The 21081-nt window shown below is 39.8% G+C and overlaps 2 protein-coding genes across 3 annotated transcripts; both read right to left on the bottom strand.

The window, feature by feature from the left end:
- Positions 1–2910: 2910 nt before the first annotated feature.
- Positions 2911–8599, bottom strand: LOC148371952 (chemerin-like receptor 1). 2 transcript variants are annotated; one of them, XM_088327966.1, is made up of 2 exons: positions 8565–8599; positions 2911–4244 (listed from the first exon to the last, which is right to left on the bottom strand). In XM_088327966.1, exon 2 carries the CDS (start codon positions 4231–4233, stop codon positions 3130–3132), a length of 1104 nt encoding a protein of 367 aa, XP_088184092.1. In that variant the 5' UTR covers positions 4234–4244; positions 8565–8599; the 3' UTR covers positions 2911–3129. The 2 variants fall into 2 exon arrangements, with proteins under 2 accessions (XP_088184092.1, XP_088184093.1); XM_088327967.1 differs by lacking the exon at positions 8565–8599 and adding an exon at positions 5899–5920.
- Positions 8600–11217: 2618 nt separating this feature from the next.
- LOC148371951 (chemerin-like receptor 1) lies at positions 11218–16456 on the bottom strand. The gene is made up of 2 exons (XM_088327965.1): positions 16383–16456; positions 11218–12606 (listed from the first exon to the last, which is right to left on the bottom strand). Exon 2 carries the CDS (start codon positions 12587–12589, stop codon positions 11453–11455), a length of 1137 nt encoding a protein of 378 aa, XP_088184091.1. The 5' UTR covers positions 12590–12606; positions 16383–16456; the 3' UTR covers positions 11218–11452.
- Positions 16457–21081: the final 4625 nt, after the last annotated feature.

The following is a 21081-nucleotide window of genomic DNA, read 5'->3' as shown; positions in this document are numbered from 1 at the left end:
TTTGTATAACCCTCAATTGCAATTGCAATCGTCTTAAATGGCCGCACAGACCAATGACTATTACAGACTACAGACTATCATTACATCACCCCCTGTTTTAAAACATACATGAAGGCAAGGAAAATCTCCAAACCTCTGCATGAGGAGAATGAAAAACCTTGAGAAGGACCACACCTGAGGTAATCCTGCTACCAGGATGACCAGGCCAAAATGGGTGTTGCAATACACTGACATCGTCAAGATGAAACAAGCCATTCATAAGCTATAGAATAGAAGTGTGTGTTTAAGCCTAGATTAAAACAATTCCACTGAGGTTTTAGATCAAATATCAGAGGGCAGAGCATTCCACAGCACCAGGGACTGAATGGAAAACGCTCTAGAACCTGGGGTCTCTTCTATGCTCTTGGGATCACTAGCAGACCAGCATTTTCTGAGCAAAGGCTCTGAGCAGGAACACAGGAAGGAATTAAATCTGAAAGATATGAGGGGCAAGTCCACGCATAATTTTGTGTAATACTAACAGAACCTTAAAAATCACATCTTAAGTTGACAGGCAGCCAATGCAGGTTAGCTAAAATCGGGTTAATGTGATAAAAGTTCTTATCTTAGTTAAAAGCTTTGCTGCAAGCATTTTATACCAGCTCCATGCTCCTGATGCCAACCTTTGGAAGAGCGCAGAGTATTACATCACATTAATGGAGACGGGAGGTAACAAACGCATGAATTATAATCGCAGCATCAGGCCACGACAGCCTGGGGCGAATGTTCGAGTAATATTCTTAACAAGTAACTGGAAGGACAGATAATGATCAAATGTGACACCGAGAATTTTGACGGAGTCACTCTGGGTGGTATTGCATTAGTCACCGTTCAAGGCAATATTGAGTATACTGTAACCATTTTTGTACAATAATTATTTTTAAACTCGTTTTTTTTGTTAGATCAATCTCCAGCCAGCCATTATCTGCACCGCTTATCCTCAGGAGGGTCGCGGGGGTGCGGGAGCCCATCCCAGCTATCTTTGGGCAGTGGGCAGGGGACACCCTGAACTGGTTGCCAGCTAGTCGCAGGGCACACAGAGACAGACAACTCACTTGCTCATTCACGCCTGGGGACAATTTGGACCGGCCAATTAACCTGACATGCATGTTTTTGGAATGTGTGAGGAAACCAGAGTGCCCGAAGTAAACCCACGCAAGCACGAGGAGAACATGCAAACTCCACACAGGAAAGTTTGATCCCATGACCTCAGAACTGTGCCGCACAAGCGCTAACCATTGCGCTGCCGTGCTTCCCTAGATCAATCTTGTTTTGCCTATTTCGGCTTTAATCTCTAATCCGCTACATAAACAACACAACATTTACTGATAAGTGGATCTAGACCTGAGAAAGCTGCTGAAATAATAGTTTGTGTTGTTTATTAGGGAATTAAAATAAACATATCTGCACAAATGTATCTTTGTGTTTGTAAGGTTTATTTTCGCCTGTTAGGGGAATTGGTTGGGAGGAATATTTTAAATGTGCATTTAGTGATATTTAATGTTTTGGGGTGGTTACCTAATAGAATGCAACAATACCAATGAACTACCACTGTAGTAACTCAGATTGACCATATTTCTACCCTACCACTAATTCCTACCAGTACTTGGAACAAGCGATGGAACATTCCAGCAGCAAGACCTCTTGGAGCATCTTGCATATGCTGGCTTGAATTAGAAAGGCTCATAAGAGAAGCTACCAAGCGGAAAGCAGAGGGAGACAGGCTTATTATATAGTCGTTAAATTCCTGTCTTTCGAGTATCCATGTCAGGAATTGGACAAGATGTCCGCGTCTTGTAAACTCTTGACGTACATAGTGATTACTAAACCTCAAAATTATAACACTAAAAATGTACAGAGATGGGATATTTTAGGATATTTACGGGGAATCAAGCACAGTAATATGTTGAATTTGGTGAGTGACGTGAATTCAAGCGTCCTTTATTTAATGTCAAAAGTGAAATAAAGAAACAACGTCTATTTGCATAATGATGTTGCTCTCAGGTTACCTTTTTAATCAGAACACTTGCAAACGTCATGCTCACTGGGGTCATCGTTAGATTCTTTCCGATTGCTACAAAAAGCAGACTCATGTTCCCAGTAGCATACTTGTCAACTTATACATCTCATCTCATTAGCTGCACCGCTTATCCTCAGTAGGGTCGCGGGGGTGCTGGAGCCCATCCCAGCAATCATCGAGCAGTGGGCAGGGGACACCCTGAACTGGTTGCCAGCCAATCGCAGGGCACACGGGGACAGACAACTCACTCGCTCATTCGCACCTAGGGACAATTTGGACTGGCCAATTCACCTGAAATGCATGTTTTTGGAATGTGGGAGGAAACCGGAGTGCCCGGAGGAAACCCACGCAAGCACGGGGAGAACATACAAACCCCGCACAGGAAGTCTGGAGCTGGATTTGAACCGACGAAAGAGGTTCCCAAGACATGAACTGTGCCGCACATGCGCTAACCACTGCGCCGCCGTGCTGCCTATTTCCCCCGTATTTTATACGTTTTTAAAAAATAATTTGTGCCGCTTTAAAGAGTTTTCTTACAGAATTTTCTGTGTTGAAAAAAAAAATGTTTTTTTTTGTTAGACCAATCTCGTTTTGCCAATTGTGACACTAATTCGGATTGTTTTGGTCACTGGTAGGAGACAACAACGTAATGGTAGATTGCTGATAAGTAAATAGATGCCATGTTGTGTTTGTAAGGTTTATTATCGCATAATAAGGGGAATTGCGATCCTTAATTGCTTAAGGGAAGCAATTGGCTGAGTTTGACAGGTATATAGTAGGACTGATCATTGCCTGCATGCAAACATGGTTATATACATTTAAACCTATATTTTTGCCCATTTATTCTCATATTACACGTATCATCTTACTTTTCTCTTTTCAGTCTTTATTATGCGTTTATCCTGTTTATCATGGAGTACCATTTCTAATTTCGTTGCAAACAATGCTCACTACGCTGTTATCAAAGACTATTCTTTTTATATGCTAATTATATTATTTACATAACAAGGCAAGCTAAATAGGAACATTTGCTTTTCTATCTGTTGTCACAATGTTTTTGAATAACTTTTTTAAATAGTTTCATTTCCCTGAGTGGTCTCAACTGTTATTGATTCCGCATGAGCGTCATCCTCCCGGAAAGCATGCTCAAGTACTTTCACAAGGGATTTGCACACTTTATCTTTGAAATCTCGACCCACGAACACATAGAGCAGCGGATTTAGGCAACTATTGATAAAAGCCAAACTTGTGGCTATTGGTAGCCCGAGCGTTATAATGTTTTGCAGTTCCAAACTTGAATACGTGTAACTAGATAGCTCCATTAAAACAAGGATGTGGAAGGGAGCCCAACAGATAAAAAAAGCAATTATAACAGCCGCAATGATTTTAAATGTGCGATGTGATTGGCTGGCCAGATTGGGATTCTTCCTGAGGTGATGGATGATGGCAGCATAACAGGAAACTATGACGGTAAAGGGGATAGCAAAACTCAAGATAAATCTAGTCACTGTCACTGCCTGATGGCGAAAGACTCCGAGCTGAAACAACTCTGGGTCAAATTCATCCGAAAACACAAAGTTATTGAAGCAGTTAATGACTTCCTCACTGAAGAACGATGGCCCTGTGTCCCTGAAGACGAAAAATGGCGAGCTCAGAATCAGGGCGAGCGCCCATACGCACAAGCTAATGTGGGAAGCCTTCCGGACGCTGCGGTGGTTCTGTGCCCAAACCGGCCATACAACAGCCACACATCGGTCTATGCTGATCACCATGAGGATGTAAACACTGGCGAACATGTTAAGTGCACTGACGGCGCTATTAAGCTTGCACATGAACGTCCCAAAAGGCCAGTGGAATTGCAACGCAGTGTACGTCACGCTCAATGGGAGGAAGGCCGTGAAGAGGAAGTCTGCAACTGCCAAGTTGAGAAACCAAACGGTGTTCACGGTTTTCTTCATGCTGAATCCTGTGACGTAGATCACAACGCCGTTGCCCAGCACGCCCAGGACGAAGGCGAGAGAGTAAACCACAGTCGACATGATGTTGAGAGAATGCCTCAATGGGGCGTATGGATCGCTTGTTTGATTGCCAAATAGGTCGTTTGTGTCTTCAATGGCTAATCCGGGTACGGGGGTTGTGTTCAGTTGAAAGACAGACAAAGAAGTAACCGCCATTGTCTTGAACCCTGCGAAAAGAAACGTTTACAAGTCTTCTATTACAGTTTGTAATGGTGCAAGTTCCTCTGTTGACAATAAAATGGGTACACAACTTCCTATTGTTGTTATTCTTGTTGGCTAACCAAAAACACTGTACCAAAAAAGTAGTTGTGGGTTCTGAGTTTCGGTGGGCCCCAACCTTTGCTTTAAAGGTGGGGTGAGTCGTTTGAGATGTCCTCAAAAAGTTAAAAGTAGAATATTTTCTCTATTAAGAATGTATTAACAATGCCCAACTGAGTTCAAGGAGCCTTTATATTATTTTCCCACCACGCCTATCTGCTTTTATCTTACGTTTAGCTATGCTGTTTGGTGCGTGGAATACATTAGGTAAGATTAAAGGGGGGTAGAGAGGGTGAGGTTTGTCATGACAGATTTTTGTTAGTGTAGGATGAAAATGGTAAAAGTAGGAAAAGGCCTGTTTCAACTACAGTCCAAACGATAACCCAAACCCCCAAAATATTAAAAAAGATGAGTTTATTTGAGCACATCTAAGAAATGCATGTACTTCCTTCCATTCGCATCATGAATGAGCTGGCTGAGGCTTTAATCATGACTTTAAGCCAGTAGATGGCGGCAGAGAATAACAAAGTTTCAAATTCTGTACAGTACTTTCAATTTATGAAAAAGAAAATGTCAGACTGAGTACTTTGTTATTGTGTGCAAAACATTGTTTCCATTTAAATATTTATATTCATTTTTGTCCCACATAAACATGTTTTTACTGAAAATTATAACTGGAGCTTGGTGATTGACTAAAACACCCTTGGTACTTTTGTATAGACAATACGGCAATAATTACTTTAGGTACAACGTTTCATTCTGAATGAAGGGTCCTCTGAACTACGTATTAAAAAATTAAAACATGTTACAGGGTCACATTAAAGATTGTCCGACAAAAACTTTTCGTGTCTTTTTTTGCACTTGCAAAACAAACTTATTTATTTGTTGTCTATTTCTGAACGTTCATTGAGGCAATGTAAATATTTTACAACAGAAACATATTACAACTTACCTTGCACAAATTTCACAAAAAGTACAGTATATAAATACATCAAACATCTTGAATGTGTCTGCAAAGAAATAAAATGTAATGCAGTTATACCATACCTTCCATTACACCTGACGATCTATATTTGCACAGTCAGCAATAGTTTGAAATAGTCTGCTCAGACAAGGCCTTCCCCCAAAACAATTTAGTAACATAGACTACTGTATTTAAAACATAGAATAAGGCCATAAAAGTATTAAACATCATCAAATAAGTTCTGTTAACAATGCATTTTCAACATATTGGTAAAGCACAATAGTGCCTGAAATGGGAAGATATTTATTTCTCTACCTTAGAAATTATAATGATTTAATACTAAAACACAACTTTACCTGAAGAATTCTTATTGTACTATCAAAAACATTTTCAAGAGAAATTGCTTCTGGAGTGATGTTCCAAAAGGATTTTCCTATGAATAGTATTTGACTGATACTACAGGTCGTAAAAATATAGCATTGATCAATATCATATCAATCTATTTTAAAAAGCGAACTACTGAAATAAACTCGCTTACGAGCAGTACCCTTATTTTTGAGAAGCACAAAAACCATATATGTTTTAGATATGCACCATACCTTTCTCAAAGCTCGCAGTGGTGTGAAGATGAAGAAAAAGAAGAAATTACACAAGTCAATTGCTCTAATAAAGCGAGTGGTGTGATGACACTACCCATATTTGGTGACTTCAATTCGCACACCCTCCACTTTACTCCACCTTTTTTTGTTTTTGGAATAACCAATAAAATAACTACTGTATAGGTTCACTAAAATGTTTGTGTCCGAATAGGATATTTAGACCAGGGGATGTCTTTTACTTATGCGAACTTGACTTGAAATTTTGCTGTGCTGCCCACGGGTTTCAATTCTTAGATTTCCAACCTATCGTTTGCTCTCAATTACACATTGTCTCCCAGTCAACGCCTGCATGGACCAGTCGGCAGAGATGGGGAGCTGCGTCATTGCTGTTATGGACTATTTGGAAAAATTTCAAAATGTTACCTATTGTTCTTTTATTTCATTTTACTAAGTTTGTGTACAGTTACCCAACGCTAAATCTATTCCACCCTGGTCACCCTTGAAGGGGGATTACCACTTGTGAGGTCCCTTCTCAATGTTTCTTTTTTCCTCACGCTGAGGTTTTGAGTTTTTCCTTGCCCGCACGTTGGTTTAAGATTGGGGGATGGTGTAATTGTAATCCTGTGCAGTCAGTGGAGACATTTTTTTGATTAAGGGGTATACAAATAAATGTCACTTGACTTGACAAGTCCAGTTCTGCCAACATATAAAAAAAAGACAAAAAAAACAAACAACCTGTGAGCTTCCTGCTAGAATTTGTCGCGTGTATATTTGTCCATTGCAGCACGGCGGCGCAGTGGTCAGCGCATGTGCGGCACAGTTCAAGTCATGGGAACCTCCTGCGTGGGTTCAAATCCAGCTCCAGACTTCCTGTGCGGAGTTTGTATGTTCTCCCCGTGCTTGCGTGGGTTTCCTCCGGGCACTCCGGTTTTCTCCCACATTCCAAAAACATGCATTTCAGGTGAATTGGCCAGTCCAAATTGTCCCTAGGTGTGAATGGGCGAGTGAGTTGTCTGTCCCCGTGTGCCCTGCGATTGGCTGGCAACCAGTTCAGGGTGTCCCCTGCCCACTGCCCGATGATTGCTGAGATGGGCTCCAGCACCCCCGCGACCCTACTGAGGATAAGCGGTGCAGCTGATGAGATGAGATGAAATGAGATATTTGTCCATGCCCATAACTGTCTCAATTGCCGAAGTAAAAGACACCAGTGGCAATCATTTGGCGCGCCGGAGCGCGCTCTCTGATTTGCTGACGTTCACTTCTTGAGCGGTCAGCGTCCAGACAAGGACGTCCGATCGTACTCCTGTGTTCTTGTGTGTTTCGCTAGATTAACAAGTACCAAAGACTACTCTCTGTTTTGATTCCTGCCTTCGGTTCTGACCTGTTTCTGCCCCGCGTTGACGAGCTACTCTCCTGCCCTGGCCATCGACCTGCCCGCTAAGACGTATTGATTCTGCCTACCTATCACGGGACTGCCGTCCGTCCGATCGCTGCGAACCTTCAGCTCCCGCTAAGAGAAGTGCCACTTCCGCGTCACGAGCGACCTGCTCCCCACAATCAAAGATCACTGGATCGTGGGTGCCAGCTTACATCTCTTTTCAATAAAACTAAGAAACTAACGCAATTGGGTTCCCGTCTCCGTTCCTGGTACCTGACAATAACTAGTGCTTTTGTTACTTTAAATTTTCTCTAAAAGGTTTTAAAAAAATAATAACCATACACAGAATTTTCTTCAAATCTGTACAAGTAATAGCATGAACTCATTTGTAGTTGATTGTCAAAAATTGGCTGCTATTTAAACATCGCCTGTACAGTATTTGACACCCTGTGTCGCTACCTGCTAGAAATAAACAATAATGTAATTTTTAAAAAATCTATTCAATGGTGACTCCTACAAGTGTTAAACTCATAGCAATTTTCATTAATTATAGGACAATGATTAGTGATGATCTTGAAAAAGTTATTCAGTTATACTTACAGGCTTGAGGCATCGTTGTTGTCATGTACTTTCCGGACAAATTTCAACATGTTACATACTGTTCTCTTTTGTTGATGTTAACTATGTTTGTGTACTGTGACTCAGTGCTAAGTCTATTCCACCCTGGTCATCCTGGACGGGAGGTTAGAACTTGTGAGTCCCCTTCTCAAGGTTTTCTTTTTCCTCACGCTGAGGTTTTAAGTTTTTCCTTGCCCTCATGGTGGTTTAAGATCAGGCGATGGTGTAATTGTAATCCTGTGCAGTCCTTTGAGACATTTTTGAGATTAAGGGCTATACAAATAAATGTGACTTGATTTATACTGTTATACTGTATATCTATAACGTTATTAACTGTACATCAGCACACGTCAAGAGCAAGGATGATCACACAATCAGTCTCATATAGAGTATAAATCATATTAAGGCTGTTAATGATTATAGTGCTATATCATTCGATTTAATGTGTTTACATAATTGAATCTGTGATAAAGACCTAAAGAGTGTCCCTTCCTGTTAAACTGATGTACCGTATAAAAAGTTGCCATGAGAGAGTCATATCTTTAATAATTTATTAATATAATTAAATACGGAAAATCATTATCAGTTTGCAACATTAATTTCTGACACAAATAAGCCTGTTTAATTTATTTAAAATGGTAAAACGTAAAGGAGAATAAAGGAGACTTACATTGATTTAAAGTGCCTGTATTGCTTCGCCACTGGAGGTCACTAGAGAAAGCACATGAACGGAGGTTACACACTAATGAATCCTGAAAGTATACGTTTATTACTGAACATGCATTCTATATTCTATTTACACTTTTAAACATTACAAATCAGCTTTCGCCTTTAATCATTTAATAGCAGTTTTAACCAAAAGCTGTGTTGAAGGAACAAATTAAATCTGATAAAATGTCTTGTTAAGCTGCCATTACACGTACACACAGTGCTCAAAAATAAAAAACAAAGAATCCACCATGTTTTTAGAAAAGTTTTTTTTAAGAAAGTTGGCGATCTGCATTTAAAGGTAAAGTATTTTAAAAACACAAACACTGCATATTTTTTTCCCAGTGAAAAGGTACCGAAAGACAATAATGTTAAAATAAGGTTTGAAGTTCTATTGTTTTGAATAAATTGTCAGATAGAAGAATGTTGTATGCTCTGAATCACTTCCTCACGAACATCCTGTATTAAGGTACAGTATTCACTCCAGAAATTAAACACCTCTAACAAAAAAGCACATTTTGTTTCTTATTATGAAATAAATCATGAAATTTAAAAAAACATTTCAAATATCTGGTTAACCAAAACAACAGAAGGCCATCGTGTATGTAATTGTAATTCAATTATTTCAAATGAGTGGTATTTATGATCCTATTCATGGGTTTTTAATTACTTTCCCCAAAATATTATGAAGCATCTGTTTGGACAAACAGCTTTTTGTCTTGAACACTTCATAACTTTGATTTACCACAACTACATTTTATATTTTCACTCAATTTTATATCCTTAGCACATGTGTTGGAATTTGTATGATTTCCTCGTGATCATGGCTAAGTAGCATAGTATAAAAATCCAAATGTCAATTTGTCTTAGCCTACTTCAACAGTTTTATTCAAGTTCTATGACAAATGGACAAAAAAATAGATAGCCTGTATTTCAGGATAAGCCAAACTAAGTTCTATGATTGATGCCAAACTATCCTCATATTACAAAAACGTCATAGCAACTTCATATTTATGCATACCACAATAGCATGACACTATATATGGATTCATAAAACTGTGGAATTTGGGGTTAGAAAAAAAAAATGGGAATGTCATGGAGAAATAAACCAATTAGACACAAGGCTTTTACAGCAAGTAAATCATAAACACTAGTGGTTATAGAACATATTAAACGCAAAAGTTGAGTGAATCCTTAGCTGGTATCGCTTCTGGTCATCCCTAGAACTTTTGCCACTATGTAATTTATCAAACTATTCCAATTGTTAAACCTACAAGCGTTAAACTTGTTGCACTGTGTATTAATTATTAGCCAATATTTAGAACTGAGCTTGAAAAGGTTGGGTAAAGCCTTATTTCGATTGGGTTGGTATACTTTCCTATCTGGAGCGAACATGGCTTTCTAGCATGGTGTAAAAATCCACACTTCAAAATCTTTCACCATACAGTACATATAACAGCTTGCTTACAATTTTTTGAACAAATTGTGTAATCACATTTGAAATAACATTGTCGGTTTGGACTAGTAGCAACACCTGTGATTTCTTGGTTTGTATTTGTCCCAACAGCACCCCAGGGATGAACTACAGAAGGAAATTAGTACATCTGCTAAAAACAGACCCCTATCATCTTTCCTGACTTTTTCTTGGTCATTCCGTGTTCATGCTTTTTTAAACAAAATACATAAGGTGCTGTACCATACCCTACCGTATCGTACCATACCATACTATACCATACCATACCATACCACGGGAAAAGCATTTTTTTAAGTCAGGTTGCTGTTTCACACATTTTTTGGTCCGGGTCTCATTGCTTACAATGCCAAACATTTTGCTGCATTTAGGGAAGGTCGGAAGTCAAACTTATTCCACTAGGTTGTTGCGGTTACGACCTCAAAGTGTTTTCAACAAATATTTTCATGATTCAGATACCGTACACAGTTTTTTTGGTAACTGGATGAAAGATAAGAGTACATTAACTAAAACTACTCAGAATAAACAAAAATATGTATTTAAAATCATGTCAATTCTATTTCTCCATTTAAAGTCTGTCTTTCCGCTGGCTTTATGAATGTCAATTAGAGAAGTCAAAGTCAGGGTGTACCTGTCTGTAATCACTTCGTGGTATACAAATTGATCTCCCACTTTTCATAAATGCACTGTTTTGAAAAAAATCAAACAATACTTGTATATACAGTATTTGTAAATAGAACCAAATGAAAATGAAAACTAATTTACAGGAGTATGGCATTACTTTTTTTAATTAAGAAAAAAGATAAGTTGCTAATATTCTCAATTTATACTATACTAGTTTTTGTTAGCAGCTTCTGAATGAACTGATTTCAATTGTGACTTCACCAAGATACTACCTACACTTCAAAACATCTTCATTTCATCATTTAAAATATTATTGTATATATATATATATATATATATATATATATATATATATATATATATATATATATATATATATATATATATATATATATATATATATATATATATATATGTATATGTGTGTGTGTGTGTATTAACTAAACATATGCAAACACAGGGTAAAATAAGATTATTTTATTAAAAATATATTGAAATGAGCAAACTGGGGTTTATTTTTCAGTGTATGTTAGCTGTAGTTCAAAAGCAATGTTCTTACTACAGTCTTACAAAAGTTAACCAGAAGAATTTTATGGATTCTGTGTTTGAAAAAAATGTTGGGAAGGAAATACCAGTATGCCAGTTTTTTTTAATCAGCATAAAAACAATCTTACTCAACAATTTCTTCCCCAGTGTTGTTAATATTTTACAAAGACAAAGGCTATTTACAATTACAGTATCTATCAAGGGCCACTTTATACCTCAGCTTCGGAAAGGGACTTCTCTTTGCTCCGGCTGGTGACCATGGAATTTGTGTAAGTAAACGAGCGGGAAATCTCTTCCTGGAAAGCAGTCTCCAATACTTTTAGGATAGATTTACGAACTTTATCCTTGAAATCTTGGCCCATGAAAACATAGAGCAACGGATTGAGGCAGCTGTTTAGGTAGGCCAGACTGGTGGCTATCGGAACCCCGATGGTGATGATGTTGTCCAATATCTCACTCTCATACTCTGCCATGTGATTGACCAACTCGATGAGGGCAAGGATATGATAGGGAGCCCAGCACAGGAAGAAAGTGGCGATGACGGCAGCGATGATCTTGAATGGGCGGCTTGACTGGCTGGCTAGGGTCCTGTTCCTGCGCAGTCGGTGGACGATGACGGCATAGCACGACACAATGACGGTGAAGGGAATAACGAACCCCAGGAAAAAGCGGGTCATGGTCATGGCCTGATGGCGGAAGTGCCTCAGCTGGTTTACCTGCGGTGTGATGTAATCGTCAGAGAAGGCAAAATTGTTGAAGCAGTTAATGATCGCTACGTTGTTGTATGATGGCCCCGTGTCCCTGAATATAAAGTACGGTGTGCTAAGAACCAAGGCCAGGACCCAGACGCCCAAACTCACAGCGGAGGCCTTCTGCACACTGCGGTAGTTCTGAGCCCAGACAGGCCACACCACCGACACACAACGGTCAATGCTGATGACCATGAGGATATAAACGCTGGCAAACATGTTGAGGAAGCTCATGGTGCTATTCAGCTTGCACATGAACTTGCCAAAGGGCCAGTGGAAGTCCATGGCAGTGTATGTCACACTCAGCGGAAGAAAGGCCGTGAAGAGGAAGTCGGCTGCGGCCAGGTTGAGGAACCAGACGGTGTTGACCGTTTTCTTCATCTTAAATCCAGTAACCCAGATGACCACACCATTACCCAGCACACCCAGGACGAAAGCCAGACAGTAGACGATGAGGGACATGACGTTTAAGGACTGCCTCAGCTCGGCATGCTCATCCTTGTAGTCGTACTCGTCCTCATAGAACGTACTATTTTCCATGCTGGCGTCTGACACGTTGACATCGTAGTAAGGCGTCACGCCCATTACGTCCATCATTGTCCTGAAACCTACAACTGGAATCAAAAAGGACCAAGATTACAAATTAAGAAAGAAAAAGTACAGAACTGTATTTTAAGAGCAAAAGAAAAAAAGGAAAAAGTCATAATATTTAGTTGTCTACATTTGACAAAAATAAGAAATAAATCGCCTGATAAAAAAGACTGTTGTTAAGTTATTGCAGATTTAAAGGTATTATTATTTTTTCAATCAGGCACAGAACGTGTAGTGTTTCTCCCCGCAAATATGCAACTACATTTCAAAATATTCAACGCGCTGGAGGAATTTAGTCTCAAAGTTGACCCATCTGGCTTGTTTGCGGGAGAGCTTTGACGTTATAGAAAGAACACACCACTTTTAAAATGGTGAATTCCATTAGAACAACATGTGAGGCCAGCTCTGAAACAGATAGAAATTGTAGTAAACAGTGATTGAATACTGCTCATTTCTGCTTGGAGGGAGGCGATTGTGTTTCTTTATGTTTTTCGTCGCATGTGTCGCTCTTGGTATATTTTTTTCCGGCTAGCTACCTGTTACCATCGGGACTGCCGATGGCTTTTCTGTTTTGTTTACTCCCAGTTGGCACTGGTTAGATTTTAGTATTGCTACTCTGTCCTTTAGTTTGTAGTCATTAGTTTTTGTACCATTGAGTTTAGTTTGTCCCTTCATAACCTGCTCTCGTTTATTACACCACCTTCTTTTGAGCCTCCATATTCCTGATTCCACCACTACAAATACACAACAAAATGAAAGTATTTCGTTGTTTTTTTTTTTTCAGAAAATTCGCGCGTTTTAAAACACTTTAGTCTGAGTATTCTTTATCCACCCTGTTAAATAATAACATACACACCATAAAACCCTCTATTGCTTCTGACACTCTAAGGGCTGATATACACTTGCAGCGCAGGCGTCGATCTGAAGAAGGAGCAACGAGTACTTTATTATCTATAGGCCCATTGATACTTTTGCACAGGTATTGGTGTTGACCTGTTGGCAGAGTAGGCAAATGTGATTGTCTTTCATACTCTTTCACAGTACACACTCGTCAAAATATGCTTCATGTTCCCTCCAAGATAGGCAGTGTTGCCATGACTCTTTTTTTACCCCCGAAAAGTATTCAGGTGAACAAATGTCACGATTCTAAACCCCTAATGCCGAGTGCCAAGCAGTGAAGCAATAGGTACCGTTGTTGTAAATTTTAGGTACTACTCAGTGGGGGATTAAACGTCAAATATCTACAGTGCATCCGGAAAGTATTCACAGCGCTTCACTTTTTCCACATTTTGTTATGTTACAGCCTCATTCCAAATTGTATTAATTTAATCTCTTATCTCAAAATTCTACACGAAATACTCCATTATGACAATGTGAAAAAGTTTTTTTTTTAACTTTTTTTGAATTTATTAAAAATAGAAAACTAAGAAATCACATTTACATAAGTATTCACAGCTTTTGCCATGAAGCTCAAAATTGAGCTCAGGTGCATCTTTTTTCCACTGATCATCCTTGAGATCTTTCTAAAGCTTAATTTGAGTCCACCTGCAGTCAATTCAGTTGATTGGACATGATTTGGAAAGGCACACACCTGTCTACATAAGGTCCCACAGTTGAGTGTGCATGTCAGAGCACAAACACCAAGCATGAAGTCAAAAGAACTGTCTGTAGACCTGCGAGACAGGATTGTCTTGAGGCACAAATCTGGGGAAGGATACAGAAAAAATTCTGCTGCTTTGAAGGTCCCAATGAGCACAGTGGCCTCCATTATTCGTAAATGGAAAACATTTGGAACCACCAGGACTCTTCCTAGAGCTGGCCGGCCTTTTAAACTGAGCGATCGGGGAAGAAGGGCCTTAGTCAGGGAGGTGACCAAGAACCCAATGGTCACTCTGTCAGAGCTCCTGCGTTCCTCTGTGGAGAGAGGAGAGCCTTCCAGAAGGACAACCTGCTCTGCAGCAATCCACCAATCAGGCCTGTATGGTAGAGTGGCCAGACGAAAGCCACTCCTTAGTAAAAGGAACATGGAAGCCCGTCTGGAATTTGCCAAAAAGCACCTCAATGACTCTCAGACCATGAGAAACAAAATTCTCTGGTCTGATGAGACAAAAATTGAACTCTTTGGTGTGAATGCCAGGCGCCATGTTTGGAGGAAACCAGGCACCGCTCATCACCAGGCCAATACCCTCCCTACAGTGAAGCATGGTGGTGGCAGCATCATGCTGTGGGGATGTTTTTCAGCAGCAGGGACTGGCAGACTAGTCAGGATAGAAGGAAAAATGAATGCAGCAATATATAGAGATATCCTGGATGAAAACCTGCTCCAGAGCGCTCTTGAGCTCAGGCTGTGGCGAAGGTTCATTTTTCAGCAGGACAACGACCCAAAGCACACAGCCAAAAGATTGGCTTCAGAACCACTCCATGAATGTCCTGGAGTGGCCCAGCCAGAGTCCAGACTTGAATCCGATCGAACATCTTTAGAGAGATCTGAAAATGGCTGTGCACAAACGTCTCCCATCCAACCTGATTGAGCTTGAGACTTATTGCAAAGAAGAATGGGCAAAACTGCCAAAAGATAGGTGTGCTAAACTTGTGGGATCATATTCAAAAAGACTTGAGGCTGTATTTGCTGCCAAAGGTGGATGAACAAAGTATTAAGAAAAGGCTGCGAATACTTATGTAAATGTGATTTCTTAGTTTTCTATTTTTAATAAATTCAAAAAAAGTTAAAAAAAAAACTTTTCACATTGTCATAATGGAGTATTTTGTGGAGAATTTTGAGATAAGAGATTAAATTAATACAATTTGGAATGAGGCTGTAACATAACAAAATGTAGAAAAAGTGAAGCGCTGTGAATACTTTCCGGATGCACTGTATCTCAACTACGCTGGCAGTACATGAATTTTGCAAAAGTTTGATGATATTTGCAAAAAAATTGATTAGTAAATGGAGAATAATGATGATGATAGTAATATCCATCCATCCATTATCTGCACCACTTAGCCTCAGTAGGGTCGCGGGGGTTCTGGAGCCCATCCCAGGGGACACCCTGAACTGGTTGCCAGCCAGTTGTAGGGCGCACAGAGACAGACAACTTGCTAGTTCATTCACACCTAGGGACAATTTGAACTGGCCAATTGACCTGACATGCATATTTTCGGGAATGTGGGAGGAAACCGGAGCGCCCGGAGGAAACCCACAGGGAACATGCAAACTGCACACGGGGAGACTGCGGTAGATGGAATCGAACCTTAAACCTCTGCATCGTGGGGCTGCGCGCTCACCACCCACCCGCTGTGCCGCCCTCATGGGATAATGATAATAATAATAATAATAATGGAAAAAATCCACTTTGTTCTTTTAATACATTTTTTTCTGGAAAACTAAAACTTTGATATCTTTACATTATAATAGAGATTTTTAAACATGCCTGGTTTAAGTAAATGTCAAAAATATCAATGGTATCAAACATTTTGTGCCCCAAATCTGACTTGTTTTGACGAGCAATATCATTTTTTGCTATGTGAAGGGAAAACCCCTTCAATACAAAAATATTTATTTAAAAATTACTGACAAAGATATACTGTTTCAAACATCATGCACAGAAAATAATGCTCCCTGAACCATCCGTTTAACTAGTAAGAACAAATTGTTGTCTAATTAGCCCTTTGCAATCAGTGGAATTATAGGTTCTAATTATGTCCAAATATAATCAACAACAACAATAAAAAAGAACATCAACAGCAACTACCAATGCTAGGTTATCTGTAAGTGTAAAAAAGAAAAAAGTCATGTTACCTTCTTCTTGAGCAGATATGTCCAAAGCAGAAATCTGACTCGACTGCTCCGTGCAGGCTGCAAAACTCTCAACCCAGTCTCATGAAAATGTCTGACGTCATCAGCCACATCGAGGCGGGCCTATAGGCGCCCCTAAATCTTCCCTCAATCCTACGCCCCCATGCTCTGTTCTAATGTTTTAAGTGTGTGCTGCTCCTGTTGAGATCAACATTAGTATGTGTAATGCCATGAGGCCAACCCAAGTTCATCTTCTTTATGTGGATGATAACGCATGCACAATTCTTTTCAGGATAAAGTGATGCTTGTCCTGACACGCCTTGCACTTTTTTGGGGTGGTTAGACATATAAGATCGTTTGCCTGTTGGGAAAGTCCACAAGTGCAAACAAAAGCGCAATTAAACAAAGTGCATCATCAATTGCGGTCTGTTGAGATGACAACCTGTGAGAGGGAGGATCAGCCTTCCGTTCCTTTGCGCCAATCGTGGCGTGTTTTTCTCATCGTGAGTCGAGCTCAAGTTTGCTTGAGGTTAACTCTAATTGCTGCGTGCTGACTTTGAAATGACATCTGGGCATGTAGGTAACATATTTGTAATGAACCCTTTTGGTGTGTATTTCAGGGAAAAAAGAAAAGTCCCAGCAGCATCTGTCAATAATTAAGGTTACCAGGCTGTTCCTTCGAAGGGAAAATATAAAGGTCTTTGCAGCTGTCCACTCCATTTTGGACATTGATGGGTGCAAAGCAAAATGGGCGTAGATGGGACAAAATTATCCCTTTGTATGTTGTTTTTCAGTCTTCAGCGTGAGTGGTTGAGCACAGCAAATTACAGTAACGTTGTGACTTGAGAAACTCTTGACACTCTCAACTCTAATCTATTGCGACAGACTTACGGACGGACAGATGGACGGACGGACAGATGGACGGACGGAAAGATGGACGGACAGACAGGCAGACAGATTTTTGGGTCCCATATCTTATAACTATAAGGGAACATTAAAAACTTTACTCAACGGTGCACGGACAAAAACTGCAGTTGTATGGTCATGTGACAAGATCATTAGTACTGGCAAAGACCATTCTTTAGGTCACAGTCCCAGGTAGCAGAAAAAGAGAAAACATGTGGGGCGACAACATCAAGAAGCCAACTTTGCAACGAGGTGCATCCTCGGTGGTGCCCTGATGACACAGGTGGTCAAGGAACCAGTGAACATGAACTTTGAACTTTTTAATGGATCAATGGATTGATGGATGGGTAGAGAGGCAACCCTTAGAGATTGAATGATAGAATCAATAACAGAGTTTGGTGGATAAGTGAAAGGATAGAAGGAGACATACAGAATGGTAAAACCGATGAAAAAATGTCTTCATGTATGGATGGAAGAAGATCGGAATGAATGGCTGGAATATGCGAAGAAGGATAGCTAGATAGAGAGATAGATGAACTGCTCCACAAACAGATAGATATATTGATACATTTTATCCCGTTAAGAAAATTAAAAACCTTTACAATACACATTTTTACACTGTGAAGTCAAAGTTGGTCATCGGAGAATAGGTCAGCATGTTTGTGGCCTCTTGGGAATGCTTTTGTCTTCTCTCACATTTGACCATACATTCCTGAGACACTTGGCAGTCAAAGGCCAGACCCAAAAACGAGCATGTTGGAATCTCCAGATGGGCAGTATCAAAACGGTTTTCCGCAAACCATGTAAGCCGCTAGATCCTACACTGGTATGTCTTACAACTGCAAAGCCTCAAAACAAAAATAAAATAATTAAACAGTTAGAAATAAAGAGATTAGCTTTGACCTCATTTGGTTTTAAATAATATGGTGGTTCATTCTGACATCCCCCATAAAGGTCACACAACATTTCCAATTGGATGTTTTGATATGGTCTCTTAAAGGCAGATTTAAACAGCATGTGGCAGAATTAAATCATAAGCGCTTCATTGACAGGATGGGATTAACATATACAAAATACCACGCGGAATGCTTGGAACGGAGAGGGAATATTGGCCCGGACAGAATGAAAATCAATCCCTCAAGTATAGCTCTATACCTTTCAGTCAGCATCTTAGTTTAACCCTGTGGTCGCACATGGTTACTCTTCTTGGTTTCTGTAGCCAGACTTGCCGCAAATTCATACATCTGTTTGACATGATAGTGGGTTGATTGGTGAAGTATTTTTTCGGCTTAAGAGGAATGTTGTTTTTGTCGCTGCACTGCTAGGCTATGAAAACCAAGAGACAGACAAAACTTATCTTTAGTCATTTTTATATATAGATATAGATATGAGTCACTTTGATTATTATTTTTTTTATCAGTAGATACATCAATCCACTTTGAAAGAATACAGAAACATGTAACTGCCAACATGGAGCAACGCTTTTTGACTAGCACATCGATTCAAACATGTTCAAATATGTTCTAAGCACATTTGAATGTGTATTTACGACTACACTTATACGTGAAAATGAATTATTATATATATTTTTTAAGTCAATACATTGTAAAATTATGGTAAAACTGTTGGAGGGATATAATGCACTACAAAGTGCAATTAGTCTAAGTCTCATATTGTGGTATGTTTAAAAAGTACTCTGGTTAACAGTGGGATTAAACATTACACACAGGACCTTTAGTTTGGAACGTATTGGTATAATGAGTGAGACATTCCTTTTTTAAATTGAATATTATTTGCTATTATGGGAGACAATGCAAAGTTATTATGAAAAGCGCTTGCCAGCTTACTACATTTATGTGTATTACAAAATGAAATAAACCATGAAGATTTGAACTTGAGAAAAGAATTCAGAGCATGTTACTTGGGGTGTCTAGTGAGGGGATGCACTGGGAGTGTGGGGTACCGGATAGTTTGATATCGGTTGTCCGTCCATGGTACCAGAATTTGGTTCGCATTACCTGTATTTCTTATTTGGTTCCAGTGGGGATTGGACTCGGCCAAGGCTGCTCTTTGTTTTCCGTTTTAACAACCTTTATGGACAGAAGTTGTTGAGCGCAGAGTGGGATACCCTCTCCAGGTGGGGATGAGAGCCCGTCCAAAATACAGCAGTTAAAGTATTTCATGAATAAAGGTAGGATGGAGAGAGTGATCAACAGGCGGATCGATGCAGCTTTTTCTGTCATGCAGACCTTTTAGCGGTCCATTGTGGTAAAGGAGCACAGCCTAAAGGCAAAGCTCTCAAGTTTCCAGTAAGTTGGTGTTCTTACCCTCACCTATTGTTGCAAAAGATGGGTCGTGAAAAAAAGAACAAGATACGTGTACAAGCAGTTAAAATTAATTTCCTCTACAAGGTGTGGAAATAAAAAGATGGATGTTACTATTTTGTATTCAACCCTAAAAAAAACGTAGATGTTGGTTATTGGTACAGCTCATTGTAGCGACTTCTTCTTTAACAGGGCTACAAAAATAAATGTGACATGACTTGACTTAATAGGGTGAGCTCAGTAATACAGGAAGAGACTCAATGTAGAGCGGCTTCTCCTCCGCATTGAAAGGAGCTACTTGAGATTTCTAGTTAGGATTTCTACTGGACACCTTCTTTTGTTTATTTTGAGGGGTATATCCTACCAGCAGGAGGCTCCAGGGACGAAGCAGGACATGTTGGAAAGACTATGCCCTCTTTTCCACAGCACCAGTACCGTATGCCCAAACCCATTGTATCATCTGGATACCATTCTTTCCATTCTATGGCCAAAGGTGTCCAATGGATCGCCTCCACTGAACCACCTATCACCTCCAACAAAGTTCTATCCTGGCCACTTTGTGTGCCATCATGTAATTCACTGACAAGTTTGGTTATTGCATTTAGGTCGGTGGCGGCATTGTGTTTTCATTGGCTGTTTAGCTGGCTAACTTTTGGTGCAGAAGCCAAGGGAGGGGATTTCGGTTTAAATTAATCAATTGTGATGTAATTGCAAACTCATCGACTGTTTTATTCCCTGGTAAAATGAAGTTTTGGAAATTTTCAACATTTTGTTGAGGACGAAATCAATGCAGTCAGGTGCAGTCACTTACTGGTATTGAGGAAAAGGGGTTTATGTCCCCAAGCTGCCATGGGACCCCTTTGGAACATCTAGATGAAGTGACGTGGGATGAAGACAACTGGGCTTCCATGCTGAGGCTGCTCCGCCAATGACCCAACCCTGATAAGCAGAAGAAAATGGCTGGATAGGTATCAGAAAATCTCACCAAGTTAAACACTTTAACTTGAAGATCTTGATGATGACACACTACAAGATGATGGAACCTAATGTGTTCTTCTATTTTTTTCATGCTCTTTCCCCCTATTCTTTTCCCATAAAGACCAACATTTAAAAGGAAAAACAAAACACTTATGGACATTTTTAATTTGTGTTCTGAGATGCTGACTGAGTACTTGTTCATTCTGTCATTGATAATAGCACTGATAATTTGGAATAAGCTAAACACTAAATTGGGCTCTCTCTTCATATAGCAAAATATAATAAAACATGTTGCTAATAGTGTTGTACTTTAGTGGGGTGCCGGAGCCTATCCCAGCTATCTTCGGGCAGTAGGCAGGGGACACCCTGAACCGGTTGCCAGCCAATCGCAGGGCACACAGAGACACACAACTCACTCACTCATTGACACCTATGGAAAATTTGGGCCGGCCAATTAACCTGACATGCATGTTTTTGGAACGTGTGAGAAAACC

This window comes from Urocampus carinirostris, chromosome 2 (assembly GCF_059441175.1).
Source record: "Urocampus carinirostris isolate Australia breed hairy pipefish chromosome 2, RoL_Ucar_1.0, whole genome shotgun sequence".
NCBI classification, from domain to species: domain Eukaryota; kingdom Metazoa; phylum Chordata; class Actinopteri; order Syngnathiformes; family Syngnathidae; genus Urocampus; species Urocampus carinirostris.
The sequence above is the reverse complement of the archived record's forward strand: the minus strand, read 5'-3'. Positions and strand labels throughout refer to the sequence as shown.

What these genes read in the sequence shown, in the direction of transcription:
- LOC148371951 (XM_088327965.1), bottom strand. Translation starts at nt 12,589, where the DNA reads ATGATGGACGTAATGGGCGTGACGCCTTACTACGATGTCAACGTGTCA.
- LOC148371952 (XM_088327966.1), bottom strand. Translation starts at nt 4,233, where the DNA reads ATGGCGGTTACTTCTTTGTCTGTCTTTCAACTGAACACAACCCCCGTA.